Source organism: Daucus carota, chromosome 1 (genome assembly GCF_001625215.2).
Source record: "Daucus carota subsp. sativus chromosome 1, DH1 v3.0, whole genome shotgun sequence".
NCBI lineage: Eukaryota > Viridiplantae > Streptophyta > Magnoliopsida > Apiales > Apiaceae > Daucus > Daucus carota.
In genome coordinates this window covers 51,530,632-51,558,206 of record NC_030381.2, presented here as the reverse complement: position 1 = coordinate 51,558,206, position 27,575 = coordinate 51,530,632, and the positions used below count along the sequence as shown (strand labels likewise).

Here is a 27,575-nt window from a genome sequence, read left to right as displayed (position 1 = left end):
TCAATATTAGACATGTACTAAAAAGATTGATTGATATAAGCATGTTTGATACTATCATTTTAGTTGGTCCTGGTGGACGACTTAGTGAGTCGAGCAAAACTTTGAATGGACGATTGGATAGTTTGGTGCGGTACCGCAGAACATTGTAGTGCAGTTTTCTTGGGTGGATGACTTTTTAAGTCGAGCAAATTTTTGAATGTGCGATTTTATACTTTACAGTCTAGCTGTTATGGGCGGAAGACCCAGGGTCTGTGATGATGGTAAATAGTCGATAGTTGTGATAAATTATAGTGATAATCGGTAGTGGCTATGAGTCATGATTAGAACTAGTCAACCCGGGCGGTACGTGCCGGGTTGGTCACGGTCAGGTTACACAGCAGCAAGAATCATGACCGGACCGAATACGTTACAGAAAAGGGGGGAAAAATACATTATTACCTAGATCTGAAAAAACTTGTCATATATTATATATAGTATTGAAAGGAAAATTTTGGTTACAACGAATGGATATCATTTCATTCAGATTCCTACACGAACTACAACTCAACTAACACTACAGTTTTACACAAAATTCACAAAAAAATGGTGGGTGGTCATCCAGGGAAAAGAAAGATGCTTGCACATCTTCGACATTACTCTCGTGATTAGTTTTACTTTGTTTTTGCTCTCTTCCAAACAATAACAGTGCCTCCAAAGTCCGAAGATGCCAACAAAGTCTCTCCATAATTCCAAGCAATTCCTATAACTGCATAACCGTGACCCTACAGTGCAATTTATGTTAATCAACAATAAAACTCATTGGGAATGAAAAAGAACCTTGGACGCATCTCAAACAAACCTGTAGCTTGTTCACGCATGGATGCTTTGGGCGTGTCAAGTCGTAGAAGTAGACATTTGCATCGTCACTCCCAACAACTTCAAGAGAACATATACCGATATCAGAATGATCAACAAGCACTTAAAAGGCAAGCTCTAGGATGTAAAACTACGCATATTCAGCAAACAATTGTGCAGTGGTGGATTTGCTTTCTTGATCCACGTCTAAAAGCAGATATCTCGGTATCATTTTTGTTTATGATGTATTAACTCATCATACGTTGGAAATTGAGCACTTTGAATATACTTTAGGCGTTGACAGACATACCTATGTATTCTCCTTTTTCAAGAGAAAGAAGTGGGCAAAAGGAAGCGCGAATGCTGTGCAGCCGTGTACCCAATCTAAGCGAGCAACGTATAGTAAGGTAACCTTGTCTTTCTAAAGAAACACTGCAAAATAGAAGTTTTTCAGGTTTTCACAATTGCAACAAATTCAAATCTCCAGATAAAGTAAATTCAATTTTTGACAGACCTGAAATAAGACAAGCTTCCATCTCTAGTAAATGACAACAGCACAGGTCCTCGTGACAGTAGAGAAAAGGTTCTATACTGTACAGTCGTGACTGGAGATTTCTGTTTGCTACCGCTACGGTTACGGTGAGATCTAGACAAATTACCCGTGTGCGAGTTCATTTTGACTGTGTATATAGATCCCTGCAGATCCAAAGCAAACACTATGAAATATATTTAGAGAGCATTTATGAAAAGAGAGAAGATGAATGAGCACACATACCTGAGCATCCCCACAGAAAATAAGCTGACCAGTGTGGTCATGGTCCATCGCAGTCACCTCACTATCAAAGACTGCTTTATCGATAATTCTCCCAGTGCTAAAATTAAACACCTTGTATTCCAGAAAGTCCAAAAAATGAATAACAACCATAAAAAACAGATATAGTAAAAGATCTATACAATAGATAGTATGCAATTTTATTGTACCATAGCACATATTATTGCGAGGATAAGCATCTAGTTGCATATATAGCTCCTCAGCTCGTAAAATATGGTTGTGGTTGTTTAGGAATATAATGGAAGTTCTTTTTCAACAATTCTAGAAGGCATTTTTTAGTACACATGGAGTTGATATTAATTGAAGCAATATAACTCTATGAGATGGAGAGGCGGCCAAGAGGTAATTGTACTCGTGTAAGAAGGAAAAAAATATATTTTAAAAGTTGAAAAATAAAATTTCAGTTATATAAAAACCAAGGAACCAAATTACATGTGTTCTCAAAGTAAAAAACTGTGATAATAAAAAGAATAATAAAAAGTGTATTTCCTTACATTAATTTCCCTATTCGCATTTCCAGCTGATAGAAAGTTATTATTGACCTGGACAGTCCCATCAAGACAGGAAAAGATATTAGCGCTCTCAGATCAACTCAATCATATATATGTAAAGTTAAAAAAATTATACGTATGAAATTAGAACTGTTAGTGTACATACAGGGTGAAACCGGATACACAGCTGCGCAGAGACTCCATAAATTACTCGAATACATATTCCTTTAGATATGTCCCATACTCTCACTGTTTTATCCTCTGAAGATGATGCTATGTACTGGTTGCCCAATGTGAAGTCAAAATCTGGAAATTAAAAATTTTAGAATCCACACAAAAGACATTTATGTAAATATATTATGTATTACATGCTTTATTGAATGATAACTCTCCAACAACTTCACAAGTCGACCCATAAATATGAAGTTGTAACTTGTAATAGTAAAAAAATTGCAAGTTTTTGTGTGAGAAATGTCTCGAGAAGATGCAATAAGTTGGTACTTAGGCTCAAGTAAAATATTGTTTTCTGAAGAATATTAGTTAAGGAATACTAAATGTTTGAAATGTGAATACATATCTCACTTTCTTTAGTCTTTTTCCCTTGACATGTACAATATTTACATTTGACTAAATTTCCTAAGCAGACATGAGAAACACTAAATAAATTATTCCCAATAAAAACTTTCATGACAGAAAAATAGAGAATTACTGAACAATTTTTTTTTTTTCAAAACCCCGAACTGTATACAAATTAATCACCAGAGAATATGCTTGCAGTATACTAGAGTCAGATCTTTCCGTGTTTTAACAATAGAGCCCCTACATTTTGGTGGCTAGACATGACACAAAGATGCAGAATGGTAGCTGAAACTTTATTCTGGCAATTTGTGACTTAGTATCATTTTGAACGAGAAATTTGTGGATCGCCGTTAAAATGACAAAGAGAACAACGGATGAAGAGACAGCTTTACTTATAATAAATCGTATCAATGAAAGTTGCTTTTTGCATGAATATGACTAACACTAGAAGTTCTTAATATTTAATCTTTTCTTGATCAGACTGTCCAAGTCCATCCTACTTACAGTCTCCTCTTCATCCTCAACACATTATACACACACACCTGACACCACCATGATTCCTCCATCTATTCACTTTTCACCAATTTGTCACAACAAAATTTAAGCCAATTTTTTGTTATAGATGTCATTATTAGCCACCACAATGCAACCCCACTCTTATATCATGCTATAAATGTTTAAATTTATTCCGGAGTTTTAACTTGAACATATCCATTTATACTTGATCCAATCAACACACTGCACAAACAACCTATAGACTGTGGTATACATCACATAATTAGTGTATAGGTAATGGATATCAATGTCAGTACGCCTGATTAACTAGGGGTAAATGTAAGAGAGAGAAAATCTTTGACTAAATTTATACTTAAAAATAGTTCAGTTATAAGATCTACTTTGGTATTGCTCAAACCTTGAAAACAAGAAAAAAAACCCAAAGATAATAAAGACACTAGAAGATAACTTGAGGCATTTAGTAAGAAACTTTGACTCTGCAATTCTTAGTTTATCACGTAGCATATCTGATGTTAGATCATTTTTATTTAAAATATAAAATAAGTGATTGTATACAGTATGCTACTAGAAAAAAGGAGTTTGTAAACAAAGTATTTGCATCTAGAAAGACTACAGAACCAATACCAGTTAATCAAACCTGTGACATCTTTCGAGTGCCCTGTTAATTTCTTGAGTATGGAAGGTGGTTCAGAGACAGTGCACACAGTCAGCGTTCCATCTGATGCTCCATACGCTAGTAAATCTGAACTCATATGCCCGAACTTCACAACCGTAACTGAAAAATAAAGCTATAGAGCTTAGTTGCCCAAGAAAAAATATCACTACCAACTATCAACTAAGCAAGGATACAAAGGCAATCATCTATCAACAATTTTACCCATTGCTTTGCATTGGTCAAAAATAAAATGCATCCCCACAAACGAATATCCAGGTTCAGCCTTTCTTCGCGGGGGATTAATATCACTTCCACCAACTGAGCTTGAACTTGCACTTCGACTCAATGCTTGACTGTTACTTTGCACCTCCTACAATAAAAGCAACAAACTAAGAGCCTGTTTGTCTAGGCGTTAAACCAGAGACTTAAAGTTGTTTCTGACTTTAAACCGAAAAAAAATTATTTTTGCATAATAAGCCAGAAATTGATTTAAAGTCAGAAATTAGTTTAAGGTATACTTTCCGTGACTTCATTTTTTTTGAACTATTTTATAGGTTACCTATAAATCACTTTTATTTTTATTATTATATTCTAATAACCAACAAGTCACGTACGTCATAAGTCACAATTTTAAACTCAGCCAAACGGACTCTAAACCTGAAAATACCCGAGTTCGAAGTACCGTACAAATTGCAGCCAATATGATTGCGGAATTAGTTTTAACAATGATATAAAGTTAAAGCACAAACCCTGCTCGGAGTTGTACTCCAGCTATCGCCATCGAGCAAAAGCGACAGTTGACTGAAAGAACCCAGAGACTGCATCCAATTCCCACTGGGAGTACTGGCGTGGCTCGCGATATGCGTATTCTCCCAATTGCTAGGTCTGTTGATGTAATTACGGAACGCCACGTAGCCTCTCCCATTGCACCGCCAATCCTTAACAAAATCAAAATCAAATATTAGTGATTATAACAATGATGAGGAAGTGATTTTGTTTGGATAGATAAAAGAACCTTGCGGCGAAGGATAGTTGGCCGGGGCTTGCGAGAGAGCAGGAGCCTGCGAATTCCGACGTAATTGAGATCGGAGTCCGGCCGGCGAGGTTGAAGCATACAAGTGACGTAGTCCGGATCACTTTCATTTTCACCCGCCATTACAGTCGTAACTTCTCATCCATCTTCGTCTACAGATCTTACTCTTATTGCAATTACTGTTGCTAATTGGATTTGGGATGAATAGAATAGTCAAGGAGGTGACACGTAATTTACTTTTATTTTAAAAGAATATACTGTATAATATTTTATTTCGATATGACAATCGAAACGAAAATCAGAAATTGAATAATTGGTTAACCTAGAAAATAAATCATTAAATTCAAATTAAATTTAATTAATAAATTGATGACATATTTTTATAGTTAATTAAAAGTTATCAAGATTTTTTCAATAAATCAATTTTTTTAAATTTTTATATAGAACTATAATTACATTGGAAATTTCTTACTTTTTCTAAATTATATTAGTTTTATATTTTTAATGATATAAGTTTGATATATCATAAATTATTTAATCAGTTATATTTTTGCTGTAGTTTGTACTATTTTTTGTATATGTAAACTGATAATTTTTTATATTTAAATTGATTGTATTATATTTGCAATGTTTATATTAAGATTTATGTTTAAACTGGTGGGCGAACTCTAATTCATATTAAAAAATTCTGATATTCATATTGATTTGTTGAATGAAGTGTTTGATAATTGATACCCTTAAATTTAATTTAAATTATCAAAGCACTTAAAATTTAATTACAAGACTAATATAGATAGATAGATTACAGGTCTTCTTGGAGCCAGTCATTACAAAAATGGTGGCACTAGAAGTATCTTTCTCTCGTTTCTCCCCCTACCCATCATCTTGTTCATCAAAATCTACACACCCTTTAAGCCCCAAAGCTTCATCTTCAATAAATTTCCAACTTTCCCCTTATACCCCTACCCTTTCTCTCAAAACCCCACTTCTATCTTCCTTTAAGATTTCAAGAAAATCAAGATTTGAAGTGTTTACAACAGTCCAGGAGGAGGTTCAAGTGGAAGAAAAAGCTGAGAATGTTGAAATATCTCAAAAAAGAAAGCTTTATGTTCTCAATTTGCCTTGGTCGCTCACTGTTACTGATATCAAGAAGCTGTTTGGTGAATGTGGCATTGTTACAGATGTTGAGGTAATATAAAAATATAATCTTTATCGTACTTGGCAAAAATAATGTTTTTTTTGTTAAAGAATTTGTTGACTTATTGTGTTTTTTTTATACAAGTAGATTATAAAGCAGAAGAGTGGGAAGAGCAGAGGGTTTGCATTTGTTACAATGGATTCTGCAGAGGAAGCTCAAGCTGTTATTGATAAATTTAACTCTTATGTAAGTTCTTGTTGTACTATTTATATTTTGACTATAGTTACCGACATTGTTTTCATTGCATTTTCGCGTAACTCATGGTAGGCTCGTTAAAAATAGGCTATCTTCAGCTCGAATCTTGATCACTTGCTCACAAGTTATGTTTTTTACTTTACAAAGTTTTGCTTGCAACTAGCTTGGTAATAATGTTCACATAAAAGAGCTTTTTTGTTGCTCTCGTCAAGTTTTTTCAGATTGCAAGTAATACTGAACTAACAAAATTATTAATAATTGGTAATTACTGACTCATGTTTTGATGGATATATAAATAGTTAATTTCTCAGTTACTCATTTACATAAAACTCTTGTGGCATTATAATATTCATATCGGAATAAGTTCTGATTGAATTAACGTTGACAAGAGTATTTGACAAACTAATAAGTAATAAATTAATTTATAGCTTATACCAAATGATGAAATGATTGAATTGAATATTGTTATCGCGTCTGTTCCTGAGTTTTTGGGCCAACTTTTAGCTGTGCTCAAACTTGGGGGATTTATATGGTGAGCCTCAATATTTTTTTAAGGCTGGGCTAGTTTATTGATGAGTTGAACACGAACAATGATTTTATTGAGCCGAACGCCAGGCAACACATAAGCATCTTGGCACACCAACGCCTAATTGTCTGGGAACTTAAGTCAAGAATTGTCATTGGAACTTTTATGAGTTCTGGTAAAAGTATGGCATCAGTAAATTCCTCACCCAGATTCTCCAATTTTTTCCTCGCACATGTGTCATGTTCAACGGACATGAGATGACTGTGTGGGTATTGGATCCAAGTCGGAGCCTTAACATTTAAACTGGACACTTCATCTTTTGCACAAATCTAGGTTCAAGATGATATGTAAAGCCATACAACAAGTTTTTCTAGAGAGTGAGTTCCATGGATGACTTTTTCAATGTTATCCTTGAAACTCTATGCTCTGATTATGACATACATGATTTATATGTACAAGTTTTATGTGTAAGAGACTATTTTCAAAGTAAATGGATTAAGTGTGTGTATATATATATATATGCACTATGTTAAGCTTATATTCGATTCCCCTCACCTGTGTCACGTGTGTCCGGTCTTAGATCCACATTTAGTAATCCCAAGTTTAACAAAACATGGAAGCTGACACTTGGAACCGGACTTGTGTTTAGCACCAATACTCGAGTTCAGTTAAAATTGCTAAATTCCAGTTGATCTACATCAGCTTCAGTCGCTGAACATGATTGTAAAAGTGGATTGCTGATATATAATATCCCTTTTTGCTGTGTTTGCAATTATACTAGTCCCTGTTCCTTGCTACCAACTGCATGTTTGTGTGTGTGTGCACAATAAAAATTTATCGGAACTTGGAAGTAAACAGAAAAATATAGCTAACATAAGAACTTAGCGGGTAAACAAAATTTTGCAACACTCAAACCTGAATCAATCCTATTCACTTCCTTTAAACCTGTCAAGTTGAGACATAAAATATGAATATAGTAGTACATATTATTTTGTTATACTAGCATTTTAAAATTCATAATAATATGATTTTAGCAGGATTAAAACCTAGATCAACCATATGTTGTGAGACTAAGTTAGATATAGGGTTTTTCAACACTAAAAAGCAAAATTTTATTGGGCGATATTCCCACTCCTCCTAGTGCTAGTCCACCTCTGCCCTCCTTTATCGTTGTTATCCTTGTCTTTTTTGAAGTTGTCTTTGGAAGAGGCTTGAAAAGTTGAATCTTCAGGGCTTAATGGTATAATATTCTTATGCACGGAGAAAAAATTCCTGATTTTCTTAATTTAAAAATGTAGTTGTATCTTGTTGACTCAGTGTAATTGTGGTGTGTTGACGCCAGACAGATACAAGCGATGCCAGTAGAAAATATAATAAAGAGAAAAATGGATAGTAAAGTGCTATCCTGAGTACATGAAAGTTTTGCACTAAAGCATCAGCTGAAATGTTTTCTGGTTGCTTCTGTTGTTCATGTGAAAATGTTTGACAAGCACAGTGATCTAAAAGATGTAAAGCACACTAGATTCACAAGACCTTTGACGTTAAGCTTCTATTTAACTGTATGGATTTAGTACTGCCAGTGAGTGGCGGAGTGAAGATTTACATTAAGAATTCTTTAAAAAATGTTTAGAGACGGACTTTAGTACACACCCTCCAGTCTTGCTTTTGCAAACATGAAATCACTCTTGACATTTAGTTTTTATGATTATATTCTACATATGAGCCACCTGTTTTAATATCACAGAGTACTTAATAGGGAAATATAATGTAGAAAAGAGATTTGACCCCGGCCATCTGTACCGTTTAATACGGCTCCCTTTCCAACTGTAATCTGCAAATATATTATACATGTAATACTATGTTTCCTATATACTCTTGGTCTTTTTCCGTCATCATTTCTCTTAGGCTCAAAAATATTTGCGATGCAGGAATTGTCCGGAAGGGTTCTCACTGTAGAGTATGCAAAGAGATTAAAAAGACCTTCACCGCCTCCTCCTGATAGTCCCCCACCAGGAAAAACACGTTATAAACTTTATGTGTCCAATCTTGCATGGAAAGTGAGAGCTAACGATCTCAGAGAATTTTTTGCTGCCAATTTCAAGCCACTTTCAGCCAGAGTTGTTTTCAATAATCCCTCAGGAAACTCTGCTGGTTATGGATTTGTCTCATTTGCTACGAGGGAGGAAGCAGAGAGTGTAATATCCGAATTAAATGGAAAGGTAAGCTGGTTTGCTTCTCTTTCTACATACAACTCTAATGACTAGTGGTTTTAAATGTTGTACATGGATATAGTCGAGAGACTAGTTACTCCGGGTCTTTGTTCATAATGTTGCAAGGAGAAGTATTTTTACTGGTGATTTAGCTAATAATCTATTTACTCACATAAATTGTCATAGCATTCAACCTAAGAAGTCACCTTGTGGCCTGAGCTTCATTAAGTTTAGCTGATATCTGACTCCACTATTGTTACATCATATATACTCATTAGTCATTAGTCACTATACACTGTACAAGTGTTTTTTTTTTTTTTTTGTGTGTGTGTGTGTGCGTGCGCGCGCGTGTGTGTGTTTGTCAAGAGTTTCATGAGTCATGACTGCAGATCCTTATATTGGATCAATATGTTCTATACATGCAATTTTTTTGCATGGATGAAGTTTTATAATATCTCAGTAGTACTATATTACCTTAAACAGGAGGATTGTAATATTTGTTTTCACTTTTTGGCGCAGGAGTTATTAGGCAGACCTATTATTCTGAAAGTTGGTGAAAAGAGCATAGATAGATCTGTAAGTAAAGAAGAACATACTCCTGATGGGCAGCCTGAAGAGTCATAGGCTTCACCTCGACGTTAGATTTTTTTTTTTTTTGTCTTGATTGACCTTTGATATATAGAGGCACATTACTACATATCTTCATATTAACGTGCAAGAGGAGCTACTGAAGAGCATTTTGGTCTCAGTGACTCTGCATTTTACTTTACATTCACTCTTAGTGTGTACCGAAATTTACTGTTATGTATCTACTCGATTTGTCAGAAGCTGTCCATGTTATGCACTACTTGTATTCCTTGACATGTTAAAATGAATGGACAAAATATATATGGCATTTCCCTGTATATCAGTAATTCAATTCTAGTAGTGCTAAAAAAACTGTCTGGTAAGTTATTTGTTTCGGTAAAGAATTGATGGGCGTTTCCCCCCATGGTCTTGCTAATTTCACATATCATCGCATAACAAGGTCTTTTTCGCCACTGAACCGTTACTGAATCAATTTTGTGTGGCCAAATACTTTATGTTTTCTAATGTTTAATTCTTTCTTTTTATGTGGTGGCTTGACCATTTCTGAAACCCTGTTGTTTCTTGTTAGTGGGGTTACATCTATTTTCCTGGACTGTCTGTTCTTGGATCTGGTCAAGACTTGCTCTGATTCCTCAAAAGAAACAATGCAAATAATTTTGGCCTTTGTTTTTGTTTAGTACTTTGAAAAACAAACTTTTGATTCATTCAATGATCACCAAGTAAAGGGCGAAGGTGTTTCTTGACAGTCATCACCTTTTGTATCATTATATGGATTCATATCTTTTTCCTCTTTGTAACTAATACCAGCATTGCCATAGTAGTTATGCTACTATAGACATGTCGTTTAAATATTAAACTGACACCGAAACAACTCAGAAAACAAAATTTTAATTTTATGTATCGGTGCTGAATACTCCCCTGAGGCTTGAAGTCTCGGTGGAGGAGGCACTGAAAATTTATGTTGCCTGGACATAACATATTAGATTATTAGTTATAAGTTTAACTTCACTACTGAGCATTGCAGGTTTTATGGGGGTTGTTTCCCTGTTCCTGCATTCTGGCCCGACTCAATCAAAAAAAATCTGTGCTAAACATAAATGTGGGACCTTTTTATCGGAAAAATGTCGTAATTAATTTGAATACATCCTTAATAGAAATTATAACATTTTATTATATTGATCTTAACCTAAGAATAATTTACTTATTTTATAATATAAAAAAATTAGTAATCACCAAACTGTGTTGTATTTTATTTACGATCCTTTCTCTGCACATGTTAATAGCCGGCCCTGCCTACGGCTCTCCACCAGATAAAGTAATACATTCATAGGAGTAAGAAGTTAAATTTATTGCATAAATAGATATGTCCCAGTGAGTAGTAAAGCATTAAAGAATCAACCCTATATTGTGAGAAAAGTGTTTAATGGCCTTGTACAAATTTTGCTGAAATGTGAAGTAGAAAAGTTGTTGTTTCAAGTTCAAGAACAGTATTACAGCTTATTATTCTCTCACTTTTGTACTTTCACTTTGTGAGTTCTGAAGAATACAGGGGGAGGGCTTGCTGGTCCTACCATGATGACCAATCACTCTCAGTTTGATTGCTTCAAGCCACAATAACAGGTAACTGTGTGCTGCATGTTTATAAGCTTGACCCCTTAAAGCTCTAACCTGAATCATGTAGACCACAATGTTTGTGATCACATTTTTATATGTAGTACAGGCTAGCAGCAGTCAATGGGATCAGCAAAGTGCAGTCAATGGCAGATCATCATTTAAGTATTTGTTGCCCCTCTCAACTATTCATTGCAGGCACTTATGATTTCTATCCTGTTTTTTGATATCATAACTAATTGCAACAGCTTTAGATTTAGTGGCCTCTAGCTTCTACATGAAATAGATAAATAATTTTATGGACAGTGATCAAGAACAACGAGAACAATTATTCTGCACTGTTAAAAAGTACAGAACGATATTAAATAAAAATGTTGACAAAATGCATGAATATTTTAAATGCACCAATGGAATAGGCTAGACCTGATATTTTCGTTCTTCGAAAATTAAATGTGAGCCCTCTTTTCTTCTCCTGAGAATGATGGGGAGGGCATCCTGGAAAATCTTTAATACAAAAGTGGTAAAATAAACAGCCAAAAAAGATCCAACCTGATAAATAAAGGACCACTGACAAAGTAAATCCATAAGGGGGAGCTTGATTATTTGACTGAAATCACTATCATTGTAATTTCATTACCTTATCTTTTACTTCATCAAGAAAGTTATATCTTAAATTCTTCTTAATAAAATTATGAGTGATTCAGAACAATTGAAGCTTTTGGCACGTTTCAGTACCAGGAAGACTTCTGCGGAGGGAGAAGTATGCTGCAGAATCTCCATTATTCCTAGATAAACTTTAGTTTTGTGCGCAAATGTTGGTTAAACACCTCAAAGCTATATTATTATCTTAAGCAAGACAAGAATATATGGTTAGCAAATTGTTCCCTGTGGGCATCTTCTGTCCATTACTATAATCCAACTGATAAGACTAATTTGATGCTAATCGAAAGAATATCAATGATGATTAATATCTTATTATGCCTAGTATCTCTTTTTTACTTTTCTGCTGGTGCTTCTTCTGAGTCTTTTAGTTTAATATTCCGTATTAAACTCTTAATCATAAGTTAAGCATAATCTTTTGTGCAGTGTGCCTTGTTTCTGTGTTCTCCAGAGGATTCAAAAGCTCATCTCCCACATACGAAGAAGGTGATAGACCCGATGCTGCTTGCTCGGTTACATTACATTCTCTACAACTACAACTAACGTCGGTTTGATTACATTATATTGGCTTTAAGTGCAACTAATTTCGGCTCAAGTACATTCATTCCCTATAAGTGCAACTAACTAGGAATAATTAATTTTTAATACATTTATTACTTTGATGAGTTCCCAACCAACATGATAACCAGAGTCAACAAACCATTATCTCCAACAAAAGTAAATTAAGAAAAAGAAAAAGAGAAGAACAAGAAAAAGTAGAAAAGGGAATGCTCCCCCAATGTCTTCCTGTTTTCCTCTGCTTTTCTTCAAGGAATCTTTCGGCTTCTTGAAGAATTATAGAAGACATAAACTCTCTTTGTTTTACTTGCTCTTTAAAAGCTTTCTCGAGCTCTTGTTTTCTTTAAAAATCTCTCTTATATGCTGGTTAATCTGTATTAGAACTACAGTCTCCCTCCTTTCCAGATCAAACACTTCTAATATATGTTATATACTTTCAGGTATTTTCTTAAGCCTTTTTTTTTGTTTTATATCAAATTTTTCGGGTTAATTATGGTACCATATTCTACTGAATTTCCTTACAAACACTTCCTGTTTTGTTTGATTTGTTCAGTTTGTTACTAGTTATGGTTGGAATTATATAGTGGAGAGTACAATCGAGTACTGAAATTTTTGTTTTTAATTTTATAGCTATGGGGTCTTTAAATAGCCCAGAAATTTTGGTTCCTTATATAAACACTAGAGATTGCTCACAGGGCTTTTGTAGTTTAAACTGCCCTCAGTGGTGCTATGTTAACTTCCCACCTCCACCGCCTATTGAATTCCCTGATGAAAATTCAGTACCGAGCTTTTCACCTCTAGTGATCGCGATCATAGGAATTCTTGCGAGTGCTTTCCTCCTTGTTAGTTATTATGCCATAATTTCCAAGTTCTGTGGGAGTATTGATTCCACGAGCAGAGAAATGCATGACTCCACTGTGGAATTAGAAGAAAATCACGACCCTTCAAACCATGAGCCCTGGCATTCTTCTAATGATGGTTTAGAAGAGGTTCTGATCAAGTCTATTACAGTCTGCAAGTACAGAAAAGGTGATGGCTTGATTGAAGGAACTGATTGCTCTGTATGCCTAAGTGAGTTTGAAGAAAATGAAAACCTGAGGCTCTTACCAAAATGTAGCCATGCTTTTCACGTCAAGTGCATTGATACATGGCTTAGATCACACTCGAATTGCCCTCTTTGCCGTGCTAACATTGTTCATGTTAGTACTTTCACAGTTCAACCACCTCTACCAGTGTCAGAAATTCCTATGGAACATGAAATTCATTTTCCAGACCACAGAGAATCTGACATAGTAGAGGATGATATTGGAGAAGAAGAGCTTACTCAAGGCGATGAAATCCCTAAAACTCCAACCAGAGCTGATAGGAATTTGGGAAATTCTGCAAATAGAGATTTCATAATTGATATAAGAGAAGGTGAATACCAACAAGTTAGAAGATCAGTATCGATGAATAATTTATGTCAAACCCGAGTTTCAATAGCCGATGTCATATGCCTTGATCATGATGAAGAGGCTAATGAGTTCATGTACGAGGATGCTGGATCGTCAAAAAAGCCGGTAGCTGAATTGAGCAAATCTAGCCATAAAAACAGAGGTCTGCACTGTGCTACAGATCCTGCTGCAATAAAAAGATCATTTTCCAGTGGAAGATTCTTTTTTCCTAAATGTAGTAGAGAGCAATTTATAGTAAGTCCATTATGATGTTAGCTATTTATATTTCGAAATATTGATTTTTGGTGGTACTGAGAGTTTAAAGAGTTCATGAAACATTCAAAGAATTATGAATTATGAGTGTATTGCATGGATATGTTATATATAGTGTCTGCATTTTCTTTTTGACAACTTGGGTCTTTTTTGGTTGCTAAATAACTTGCTTATTCTTGTGCTTTTGATAGAAAGAGGTGAATAATATACAACTTGAACCTTATTTTTCTATGCATATCTGACTTATCTATAGATCAGCAAACAAAATAAGAAGAGAGAACACTTGCAGAGGACTTAAATTTTGCTAAAATTCTATACTTCTTGCATTTCCACTGCGCTCCCACTCCTGCACTCGTCTTCTTACACTTTCTTGCTCATTTTTAATTGCTTGTATATCGTCCCGACTATAGGGAGCCGCCAGAACACATGGACTTGAAGCAGAAGGACTCTTCACCATTGATTCAATCTTAAACCTTTTATTCACTTCTTTCTGTTCACTGCACACCACTGTTTCTGAGCATACTTCGATAGCTTCTGGCGGAACTGTTGGTTTATACTTCATCAGCTTTGCGTATTATTTCAAAGTATAAAACATATAATCATATACATTCCTTCATGGATGAAATTGCTCCCTGCTCTTCCGATTCTCTGAGCCTACCACATAACAAAACCGAAATGAATTCCCTAACTATAAAATTTTGCAGCAAGAGTTCCCTAGTAATATTAACGCTATTATTTTCACCTTCTTTTTATGTGAATTTCCCCACTCAACACCAAATTTAACCGATCTGCACTTGTTTCTGTTATCTATAGGCCAGTAATGCACCAGAGGTTGTAAACCTCTTGTAAAGAAATCATAGTACTTCGGCTTAACAAGAAGAGTCATGGAATCGCATGCTAGAATGTATTTTTCGCTGACAGACCATGCCATTCCTTCAATATATATCTTGTATCTGCACATATCGAAAGACATAAAAAGAAAAAGAAACTCACATACTTTAAATTAGGCCAAGAACTAAATCAATCACCAACCTATGAGTACATTGGTCTGCTAAATTTGTTCGTCTGAACCCTTTCTTCGACTCATCATCCCAGTTCTGCTAAATTGTATCAGAAATTAGTTCTCAGTGATCCAGTACTAGTTTACACGAAATAAAGTGTTTATTGCCTTTAGCAGATGATTGAACACAGAAAAGAGTACTTACGACTTTATATAGTCGAGCATTCCAGTCATGTTCTTGATCAGTAACATTGCATCCCATCAGGTCTTTTCTGTTATAATTTACCCGCGAGTTGCCTTTCCAATATGCATAAGGTATTCTTTTCCTCCATTGTGTTTTCTTGTTGCCCTTCCTCAGCTCATCTCTTAGAGACACCCATGGCTTCACATTAATCTCAGGCCTGACAAGTAAAATATAGTTATGAGCAACATGAGTACGAAAGCAACATATATCTTTAGACTTTATGCTAAAAATGTAGCCAAAATTATGATCGTACCATCCCCAGAAAGACCAATCAGGGAAGACTAGATCAAAGGTTGAGTCATCGCCACAATAATGAAACAATGGTGGTGGAACAGATGCATTGGCTCCCATATAATCTCTCCGGGGAACGACAGGGGTGTCACCATAATGAAACAAGAAATCCACGTCTGGTACTTTACCAGGATAAAGCTTAAGAAGTTGTAGTATTCCCCATATTGTGAACACATCTCTTGTCTGAAAAACACCAGTATATTTTTCCAAGTATAATTTTCCATCAATGACAAGAATTCTGAGATTCGCCTTGCTGATCCTGCTTTCTATAGTTTCTTTCGTGATTCCAGTCCTTTTCCATGGTATTAAATCTTCATGAATCCACCTAAAATACTCTGGACATTGCTGAGCTGATGAATCATCAGTATTGATTATTTTCGGTTTATTAGCTGGACATTTAATTTGTGTAGTGTTGTCCATAGGGCAGTTGATATGTAACTGATCTTAAGCCTGATGTCTGGTCTTGGGACACAGAAAATGATCGAAATGAGACACCTGTAAAAATGGACTGAAAAATGGAACTTAGTAGAGTTTCTCTCTAAAATGGTTGGTTAAAATAACATAATATAATAATTAGTGAAGCTAATAATGTTTGACGCTAACTTGAAATCAACTAATGATGTTCGACAAGTTTGATTTACTAATACAACTACTACTCTGTAATCAATTAATAATGGTAGAAGCTAAATTAAAATCAACTAATCATGTTCGACTAATTTGCATAAACGAATTTAGCAGTGATTGAAAAACATACAACATCTAGCAACCGGGTAACCAAAATGGCTCCAATAAACATAGATATGCAAAACAGTGCTGAAGTATGCTGAGTTTATAAGGCTCTCTCAAAAACCATGGGGGCACTTTGGATATAGATATGCATTGTTTCAGAACAAGTTACACGCAGCAGAGTTAATCTAGAGTATATTCGATTCAGATCTCGAAATTGATTTTAAGAAATCTTACGATTCTGATACTCTACTCAAAGTGCACTTTGCACAAGTACATATGAATATATGATGCATGTGTTTAGTACACACATTGGACAATATTTGTAAACTAATTAAAACACATTACACAATTAATTAAGCAAGCTGCTCACTCAGTTGTTACCAGAGGCTAGAGTATATGTCAAGTTTTGAGGACGGTTTGCTTATTCCGCAAATAATATAAATTCTGGGGGATGGGGAACGGGGTGGACGACCTTGATAGTGTCGATCATCTGTATCTTTTGCATATGAATCTATAGCACATGCTAGAGTATTTGATATCAATAAATCTTGTCAAACATACATCTGCCTCATAACACTAACACTTGAAATTTAAATTTAGGAACAGTTAAATAACCAATTCTCATGTTCTCTGTCAAACTTCAAAGCACTGATGTAAGTCATATTTAAAAAAAGGGAATTCACAAAAACTATCCCTTTTTCTAAATTCTTTTCCAATTTTACTATTTTTTAAAAATATTTAAAAAAAATACTAACCTTTTAGAGTAAACTATATACCATCCGCAACCAAGATACAAGTTGAGTTAAGTGACATCGCATGGGTTGTATTTGGTTGCCTGCATGGGTTGCATATCTCAAATATTTTCAAAAATTTAATATTTTTATAAAATATTTGAAAAAAATGTAGTATTTTTGCAAAAAATATTTCAGACTTGGGTATTATAAGAAAACCCCTGATTTTTATGGAGTTTTGATTCCGCTAAATCTAGCCAAATTTGATTTTTCGAATTTGATCGTAAAAATCGAATTTGGTTATAAATCTAAAAGTCATCTTAATTCATAATTAATTTCTTATTAAACAGAATTTCATTCCGTTCAAAATATTAATAAAGATTTTATACATATATTATATATGCAAATATTTTAGATTACATAAAGTATGTATAGTAAATAATAAAAACTTAGGTCGATCTCCACAGGAGACTCATTATAATTAGAATATCCTCGATATTTTTATATTCTATATTTTTCAAGGTACGCCTTTATAATTTCTTTCTATATAATTAAGAAATATTTTAAATAAAGATTCATATGTTGCATGAAACATAAAAATAAATTAAAATTTATTTATTTAGTTTTATAAAATTTTACATTATGATGATTTAATTGTTTATAGCAATATGATTTTTAACTTGTGATGATATTTTCTTGATTTTATAATATATTATTTTAAATTCAAATATGTATTTTTATAATAAATTTAATTATATGATTAATGTTTCAAATAACTAATTATTCGTTTCCTGAACTAAGAAATAATTTTTACGATGGATATGGGCAGGGCCGGGTCAATTTTCAAAAACACTAGCTAAAGGCTCTGGAGCGCTCACAATTTTGATAGCCATACGGCCCATACCAGTGATTCGGAGATCCCTAGAAAAGTCTTCGGTGTCCGTTCTGAACAACCTCAATTATGTGAAAACAGAGTGAATAGATGTATATAAGATTTTACATATTATTTAATTAATATTTTTTATTATATTAACTATGTATTCACATTTTAGTCAATCATATCCCGTAACTTATACAACAGTTGCGAGGTAACTTATATAACAGTTGCAGGTAAATAAAACAAATCACTGCCAACAAGAATATATTTAACCTAGCAATTCTTTAAACTTACATATTTTATATATTACAGGTATATAAAACTCATAATGAAGTTGAAAATCACATGAAAAGTTGAACAGCAAAAAGTAAAAAAGAAAAGATGCATTGACCTGATTATAATAAACAACCACACAACAGAGAAAACTCCAAAAATAAAAAAACAATAATGCATGCAAGAGTAAGTTAAAAAGAGCAAAAAGCTGGTGTAATAATAATTATATATTTGTCAATCACATGCAATAGTCAGCCACACGTTAAAATAAAAAAGCGAGTGAATATCTTTGGCAACCTTACTTGCCATTTGCGAATCACAAACTTATACATCTCGAAATGCTGCAATTTTATCTCTCTCGATCCCACTTTTCAAATTATTGTTTAAAACAAGCTTACCTTACCCCCACCCCAAAGGCCACACACAACCCTTCATTTGTGTGTGCTCACACTTCACTTTCAGTGTTACAGACAGTCCTCGTAATTTAGCGGCGAGGTACGTTACGCTAACGGTCAGGACAGTTTATGTACAAACTAACAAAAAGAATACTTCGATATGTATATAAATTTAATGTTCTAAACCTAACAAAAAAAATTTGTTCTAGCTTTGGTTCTTTACATTGGATTCTGTTTCTAAACTCAAGCCCGGAGATATTAAGGGCATGTTTGGTCAAAGTTTTATTTATAGCCAGTATTTTATTCGTAAAAAATTTATAAGTCAATTTTCGATTAAAAATTATAATTTTTTATAATAATTTATATTTAGTTTTGAAATTTGATTTTACAAATATGTAGAGGATATTTTAAAAGATAATTTATAATATCTTATTAATATATTAATAATTTTTATGTCCTGATCCGTCCCCTTTTACTTGTCCCTTTTGAAAAAATAACGCATCTTAAGAAAATGTTAGTTGGATATCTTGTTTTCATACATATCCCTAATAAATGTAATGAATTAGATAGAGTTGTGTATATATATATGCTAGTCAAACATTGGAAGTTGTTACTTTTTGAAAAAACATACAAAAAGTTGCTTTGAAAAAAGAAGTGGACAAGTAATTTGGGACAATTTTTTTTTCCAAAGTGGACATGTAAAAGGGGACGGAGGGAGTAGATATCAAAACATTATAAATACATAAAATTAAAATTAAAATCAGTTTTCTATTATTTTGACTTCTCATTAATAAATATTTCTTTTTGAGCTGATCTAAATTAAACTGCCCCTAGGTTATAGCACAATTTAAAATAAAAGAAACAAATCTAGGCGTTTTTGTTAAAGACATGCATATATTTTGTAATGTAATTCTGTCAGTATATCTGCATGCATGATACCACGTAAATATACTAATCATCTTATAATTTTGTTCATGTGTCTCAAAAGGTGCAAGGTTACACAAAAAGACATGTAAATTTCAAATTACGAACATACTTAGATTAATCCTGCAGATATAAACAAATTTCACGAAAAGCTGCCTAGAAACAGGAATCAACAGTCAACACAGTAAAGGAGTACATCGAACTTGCGAATTCACCATTATCATATCATCAGCAGCAGTAACAATCAGCTTTTCTTCTCTTCACACCTACCAAAATTTCTCTGCAATTCAACACACTGATCATACTTAATTTCAGATGCAGAAATATATTATTTTTAAGAAATCTTTAGCGCTAACACTGCGTCAAAAACAGCTACTTGTTGATCAGGACGATGTAATTATAGTTTTTGTAGTGTAACAACTCGATCTAGAAAGATGTTGATACTATTTTTGGATCACTATATCAAAAACAGCTACTTGTTAGAGATGATATAATTACGATCTCTACAATATATCAGTGTTATGATTCGAGTTAGGAAGATATGAGCATCCTAATAATTTTAATACGAGAACGAGAACAGTATTTACCATGATGAATCGTGTACATCAAAACACAAATAAAAACATATCCTGAACCGACATGATATATTTTAATATGTGCAGGTAGTAATTCCCTCAAACGGACGACATTAGCTTAAATTGTCGGCAGTACAAAAGAAGACAAATACGCTGCCCTACATTTCTCGTCTCTCTTCATCTTCCATTGTGAATTATATTTTCGAAACTTGGTAAAGAGATAACATGCAGTGCTATGATATATAATAAGGTTTGTCTAGTGTGTGGGCACACATTATACACTAAAATTGATGGTTTTGATGGATTTTTTTTTATCGGGAGTCGAACCTGTGACTAAGAGGATACTTGTCCCCTCTTTAACCAACTGAATCAACATTTGCGGGCGGTTTTGATAGATTTTGATTGATGGACTTTATGTAAATGCGGGAGGCCATCTTTATTTATGATAAGGTGATCAATAAAAATACATGAAATTCACAGGAGTTAGTGTTTATTGTGTGCTTATAGCCACATCATAGAAAAACTGATATAATAAATAATACGCCAAGACGGCTTGTTGCTTTGCTGCCCAAACCATCGCATGTGCTGCGCCATACTGAAACAATACAACATGAACAATATTGTTATTTACTTATTGTTAAACTAGTATGGATACTGTATGTATATCTTTGTGCTTCTTCCCATCTTATATGTACAAATTATTTTGTATGTTCAGTATCAACCTGGGACCGCCCATGCATCTAGTTTAAACTAACATATTTTGTTACCGACAACTAAATAATTTGTAATGGCTGATGATTGATGAAACGGTGGATCGAGAATCGATATGTTTATAGACTAAATTAATTATTTTCTCTGTTTCATCTTAATAGTTTATCTTAATCTTTTAATTAATACAAGCAACCAGTTTTTCACTCAAAACTTAAAAACATAAAGTGACCACTAATCTGAAATCCCTCAAAAAAGAAGTTAACCTCATATTTTGTATTAATTACTCGAGATTGGAATAGATTTAATTGTAACTGAATTTTATTTTTCAATAACAAATTAGAAATTAATATATTAAATTTCTAGCTAGGTCATCCTCGAGATCTGAGTGAAGGTTATTGTGTTTGGTTGGGGTGAATGAAAATGGAAGGAATGGAATGAGATTTGAACTATAATTTAGTTGAATGTATAATAATTTCATTACTTCCACCATTCCATTTCTATCACCCTTAAACTCTTCATTTTGGGAAGGAATGCTCCAGCCTATTTTCTATCCAAATCTTATCCTACAAAATTTGCACTCACTCATTTTTTTTAAAATCCTCCTACATTCTATTAGTTTCTTTTATTTTTACTCATTCTATTTCATTCCATTCCATTCACCCTAGCAAATACAACATATGATCCGTCGGTATCGCTAATTAGCTGCATCCACGAATCAGTAGGTTAGCCTGGCGATTTCCTCTGCTAGATTTTACCAAAAGCATCATCATAATCATCACACAGAGATTCACCTCTTACATAAAAATATGATTTGGCTAACCAGTTCTAAATTCGGTCAATTCAGTTTGACCAGTAACGAATTCTTGAAAGTGTAATCACGTCTATATCCGTGTGTTGATCGTCATGATTTGATTAGGATGCAATGCATCACTCTGCAGCAGTATTTTTCAAATCTAAATTGTTCTGTCAAAGTTATATACCCAATCCTCCTTTTTGTAGCTGTGCCTATGATTTGATAGGGATTTATTAATACTAAGAATCTAAAATAAGGATTTTCAATTTTATGGGACAGTGATGTGTGTTGGGATCTGGATAATCAAGTTTGAACCTATTGTCCAAAATGCCAGTCTTGTTATTGTACATTCTACGTAGTGATTGAAAATCAAAATTAAATGATTTATTTATTAATTCAAAAATTTTAAAAGATTTTTTAAATAATTTGAGAATTTTAAATTAAATCAGAATATAATTAATGAATTTGTAAAATATTTTTAAAAATTATTTAAATTTTTAATGAATCAAAATTTTTCAAAAACACGATTAAATATACTACTCCCTCCGTCTCTTGATACTTTTCCCGTTTGTCTTTATCACGTTTGCCAATACATATTTTTAATTGGTAATATCTTTAATTTTGTATTAGTATTAAATATAAAATCTTCACCGTATTAAAGTACTCATGAATACGAATCCAACATGATCACTCATGACTATATTTAGTGTTATAAATTAGATGTAAATTAGTAATTTGTCTCATGTTAAGAACAGTTCCGACATATCACACGACTACACGAGCAAAATAAATAGAAACGGAGGGAATAGTATATACAAGAAACGAGAAACAAGGGGGAAAAGATGTGCATATTCAAAAGATTTAACGTACAAAAGTTGGGGCAGGGGGCTGGCTGGCATTATAGAAACAATAATTCCATCTCATGATTCTATATATATAGGTTATGGGCAGGTAGGTAGGTTTGATACAGAGCTACACACTAGCCTAAATCTTCTCCATAGTCTTGTAATCCTGCAACAACTTCTTCTTCTTCCTCTATCATTCTCAGCATCTCATGTGTTGCCCCTCCTATGTCATCTGCTGTTTTCAGCGGGCACCCTTCTTCTATCTGCGTTAACGTGTTAAGTGATCAATTTTTCTAAAATCCCGATAAAGAGTTTATCAGAATCATATTCTACCTATTGAATATCAGACTAATTTTAAAATAATTTTAGAAAATTTTAACACGGAAATAATATATATGTGAATAATGCCATATTTGGAAATGACCTGAAGAACATGCAATTTCATATTTGATTCCCTTAGACTAGGGTCATTTACACAGCATATATGACTCCATATCTCAACAACTACACATATATTCACAAATGTAAACCATAGTACTCTTTCGTCTCATATTTATCTCCCCAATAATTTTAGCTACGGGCCCTTGAACTTACCAAAGCATTCTTGTAATTTTCTCTTGTATTCTTCTGTGACATTTATATTCATATAGTACTTCCCCATATCAACTCATTCATTTATATACAAGGCTATGTTCATATGCATATCTTGTTTAAGTTAATTTCAGTAGCTTTAACTTTACGTATTATCCTTTTCTGCTTCTGGGGGCACTACGATAAATCTCAGGTAAACTCTGAGGTGAAAAAAATATAATAAAAAATAGGAAACTGTACATGTTATTCAGAACTTTTAGCACAATAATTCAAGAAAAAGTTGAGTCGTACCACATGAATAAAGCAGATTCTTGCATTCTCTATAGTCATTATCATCTGTGAAAAAATTGCATGAAATTACTGTTCACATGCATACCTTAGTACTGATGGAGTAGAGAACCATTGGCTCCAAGGTGGTAACATTGAGGTGCAAAATGGTCATGTACACTGCCTGGAATCCTCCGATTATTTTCGACAGCTGCCGGAGCCGTCGTCGCGATAAAACCCGAATATTGGCATGAGTTTCGATTAGGGTGACTTCAATGTCTGCAATTGCACCATTAGTCTTGGTGCAAGTGTAGTGTTTGTTAGGTGTCTGTGAGGTGGTGAATTGCGGAAATGTAAAGAATTGAGAGAAAGGCGTCGCTTCGACAGAGTCCAATTTTTCGCGAGATTCTTGCATTTGGAGGAATTTTTGGGCTTCGAGGGATTGTAAAATGTGCTCAAGCTCTTTCACGAAATCAATTGCACCACCTACAATGGAGGCTTGATCACCCTGCAAAATTAGTACATGAATTTAAAATTTACAGTACGGTTTTGCTTTGTTCAAGTACCTAAACTTGATTAAAGCTATGGGCTGTTCAGGTTTCTTCTGTACTCTCTGTGGTTAGTCAACGGGTTAGGACTGAAAAGCAAGTGAAATTACAGCTTTTTATTGTGGAAATCTAAAGTATGATACCCTCTGACTCAAAAGCAAGGTAATTAGGAGCACTAATATGAAATTTGGTCAAGCAAATAAGTAACATTTGTGATTTAAGGATACAATTGTCTTTACTGTAAGTGTAGAAGCACTTTGACTACCACAGATACATGCATACATAAACATACAGATAAGTATATGACCCACTTATCCATGATTCTAAAAGAAATTTAGCTAGCTAATACAGATAATTAATTCTATTTTTTCTAATTACTTTTTTCTGTCCCGGTGAATCGTATATATTTGACATAAAGGTCTGGACACGCAACGAAATTATATACGTCCCGATGAATTGTATAAATTATATAACTAAATTTTCTAGAATCCTGTTAATTAAACTCATTTCATGAATTAGCAAACCATGTAGTAAAACACTAAAACAGCATTTCCAATTCTACTTCACAAGCACCAAGTTAATAAATTTGGTCACTGACCCGAGACTCGAACAATCAACCTCTTGTTATCGAGAAAACAGAAAAACAGACATACCCTTTGAACATAAGAGTCAGGCATGAGAGAACGCAGCACAGCAAGATGCTCATTCATTTGTTTCCTCCGATTTCTCTCCACAGTAATGTGAGTCATTCTCTGATTCTCAGCTTCCTCCTTGTTCTTGCACACTTTGGGCCTTCGCCGCCTCTTCTTCCTCCCTTGCACAGCCAGGCTTCTCTCGCTATTTGTCTCGGGCTTAACTGATAGATTCATTGAAGAAGTATTGTACAGAGCATTTGGAGTAGTAGCAGCAGAAGCTAAGTGAGCATTTTGCTGTAAGAGGTGTAGATTAGAAGTGGTGTCTGAAGACACATTGCAGCTAAATGGAATAGCAGAGATTGTGTCATAGATGATAAAGTCTAGTAGTTCACTTGAAGAAAGTGTTTCCATGGCCATTTCTCTTTTGTTATCTTCTAATGCTATTTCGTTTGTTCCTGTGCTTGCCTTGCTGCTTTTCAGTTTTTATAGCCCTGTCATGATTATTATTCTATCGAGTAATGCTAGGTGCACATAATTGTGTACAGAAAACTTGTACATAATGATGTGGCAAGTGATGTGGTGGATTTTAATTGGGGTGGTTGGTGTAAATGCAGGGGGGTCATCCAATTAAAATCTGCCACATGTCATTATGTACATGTTTTTGTACACAATTATGTGCACCAAGCATTTTCCTATTCTATTACACCGTGTATCCCACCAAGTTTTTTATATGAGAACCGAGAATTTTACACACATTTTAAATTTAAATATTTGTTATAATTATAAAATTATTTATTTTGATAAAAATGCAATGTTTAAATTATATTAAAATTTTGAAAATAAGTTATGAACTTATGAAAATCTTAAAATATGCGTCAGGCAATAAAAAAAATTATAAAAAATAAGAGGGAAGGAATTTTTTCTTTTAAGTTTTACATACTCAATTTGCAAACAAACCCTGTTATTCACGAGACAAGGAGAACCGAATTATATTCTCCATCTCGTTTTCATTTATAGTCGCTTTCTCCAATTTTTTCTTTTAATGCTGTAATTTTTTACCTCCTTCTGTTTTCCAGTATATGGCGGTTAAATTCGAGACTGATTATAAATGGACAAAACTTGTGGTTAAACTTCCTGACACTTTAAAGGGGTATGTGTTTAATCATTCTAAAATCATTCTCATTCAAATCAAACAGATAAAATGGGTGTAGTTTAAAATCCGACTTAATAACATTTAAGAATGAGAACAACCATACCAGACTCCAGAGTCAGTTCAGTTTTTATACTGCTTCATTTCCTAAATTTACCCTGTTCAAATCCGAATCTTGAAGATTGCAATATAAAAAATTACACAATGTATATAGTAACTAAAAGGAATAACCAGCTGTTGTAAATTAACATATGCACACATTTAGAGGTAGGAAGAGCCATCATCTTCTGTTCTTTCATGTTATCTTTCAACCAAAAAGCAATTTACCTTTATATATTACTGTCCTCTCACGTGCACCTTTTTCTACAGTCTTTCTATATAGCTTAAGCTCTTGATTTCTCATTTTAATCTTACTTTTTATTTTTTACTGTTTCTCGTTCTTGTTTTTCTATCTAAACTTTCTGAGAGGCTATCAAGCACACTGCCATAGTCTCTGAGGCAGAGCTCTGGAGGACCCGGGCCTATATAAAAATCCATATAAAAACAACTTATCAAGCTGTGCAAAAGGCTTTTCAGAATTTGAGTTGGAGTTAGCAATTTCATAAATCAAATTGACTGGCACAGCTTTCACTGATGTTATCCTTTCATAACTTCAAATTCAACACTTTCTCGTCTCGGCTCAAACTCAGTGTACGATAGGTTACATGTTTGTTTTCATCCGATATCCTTATAATAATTAGCATGAAATAGTCAAAAAATGAAATTATTGGAATTGCATGCACCATGAGAAAATGAAAATTTAACAAGATGGGCTAATAATTTCTTCATTTGAACTCTCATCAATGCAAGTTCAAAAGATTCTCTTCTCCAAGACTAGACAAAACATAAAATGAAGAAAAAATTAATGCCCTGGAGACAGAACTCAGCAGGGATCATAAACATGGGCTACAAAGAATAAAAAGGCCTGTGTATGATCACACTCTTAATCTTAAAACCACAATTATTTGTTCTGTTGTGTGTAAGCAGATAAGTAAATGATGCATAAAAGACAGACACATTTATGTATAAATTAACAGAATAGAAATGCTGGTTATCTGATGATGAGGACTGATGAGGAGGTGGTGCTAGATTGGACCATGGTCCAAACTGTCAGAATTCACCAGTCAGCAGTCTCTTCAAGCCAGTGAATCCATGTGACAACCAAGCTGCAATTTGAGTTTTCATCAAGTACAGCTTTAACAATCATCTGCATTTGCAAATGTGCAATCCCTATTTAGTTTTCTCATGGTTGCCAAATTTTTGGATCCTTGCTTTACTAGATTAATGGCTTCATTTTCTTTTATGTTGTGTACTGATATGCTATGTGTTTGCTGAGTAGAAACACTAGCATGCAAGCTAGGCGCACAATCTGTGGACGTGACCATGTGGAAAACTAAGTTCCATATAGAACCAAACAAGTGCATGTGTGAGTTCTAAAATGATCTACCAGTGTTCCGATTAGGAGTGTACTGATCACTGACATAGATATGTACTGCTGTAATGCGATTGTGTGCTGTTAAATTTTTACCATGGTTAAAAATTGCATCCGAAAGAAAATTACGGGTGTATTCAATTGGAATTTTAAAGGGTTTTTTTATTTGTGAAATCCGAGATGTTTAACTCGAGTTTTAAAAAATGTATCAGAATCGGTTGGGACTTTAAATTATGCTACAATATATAGTGGTATTAAAATTCATTAAAATCTGATAGTATTCAAATATTGATGATTTTTTAGGACTTTATAAAATGATGAATTTTATGAGAT

General features: G+C 33.8%; 4 protein-coding genes and 1 pseudogene across 4 annotated transcripts; 2 read left to right on the top strand and 3 right to left on the bottom strand.

Moving 5' to 3' along the window:
- Positions 1-445: 445 nt before the first annotated feature.
- On the bottom strand, positions 446-5,149 carry LOC108205130 (uncharacterized). The gene is made up of 11 exons (XM_017374939.2): positions 4,923-5,149; positions 4,657-4,845; positions 4,130-4,277; positions 3,890-4,027; positions 2,324-2,463; positions 2,161-2,208; positions 1,610-1,720; positions 1,349-1,530; positions 1,145-1,266; positions 839-915; positions 446-761 (listed from the first exon to the last, which is right to left on the bottom strand). The coding sequence occupies exons 1-11, from the start codon at positions 5,061-5,063 to the stop codon at positions 651-653; spliced, it is 1,407 nt and encodes a 468-aa protein (XP_017230428.1). The 5' UTR covers positions 5,064-5,149; the 3' UTR covers positions 446-650.
- A 576-nt stretch (positions 5,150-5,725) lies between these two features.
- LOC108206990 (33 kDa ribonucleoprotein, chloroplastic) lies at positions 5,726-9,974 on the top strand. The gene is made up of 4 exons (XM_017377451.2): positions 5,726-6,129; positions 6,226-6,324; positions 8,788-9,078; positions 9,589-9,974. The coding sequence occupies exons 1-4, from the start codon at positions 5,776-5,778 to the stop codon at positions 9,691-9,693; spliced, it is 849 nt and encodes a 282-aa protein (XP_017232940.1). The 5' UTR covers positions 5,726-5,775; the 3' UTR covers positions 9,694-9,974.
- A 2,306-nt stretch (positions 9,975-12,280) lies between these two features.
- LOC108194814 (E3 ubiquitin-protein ligase Os04g0590900) lies at positions 12,281-14,330 on the top strand. Its single transcript, XM_017361750.2, has one exon. The coding sequence runs from the start codon at positions 13,119-13,121 to the stop codon at positions 14,187-14,189; it is 1,071 nt and encodes a 356-aa protein (XP_017217239.1). The 5' UTR covers positions 12,281-13,118; the 3' UTR covers positions 14,190-14,330.
- LOC108224397 (uncharacterized) lies at positions 14,323-16,147 on the bottom strand (annotated as a pseudogene).
- A 6,421-nt stretch (positions 16,148-22,568) lies between these two features.
- Positions 22,569-25,100, bottom strand: LOC108215089 (transcription factor bHLH71). Its single transcript, XM_017387432.2, has 3 exons — positions 24,640-25,100; positions 23,548-23,946; positions 22,569-22,843 (listed from the first exon to the last, which is right to left on the bottom strand). The coding sequence occupies exons 1-3, from the start codon at positions 25,036-25,038 to the stop codon at positions 22,715-22,717; spliced, it is 927 nt and encodes a 308-aa protein (XP_017242921.1). The 5' UTR covers positions 25,039-25,100; the 3' UTR covers positions 22,569-22,714.
- Positions 25,101-27,575: the final 2,475 nt, after the last annotated feature.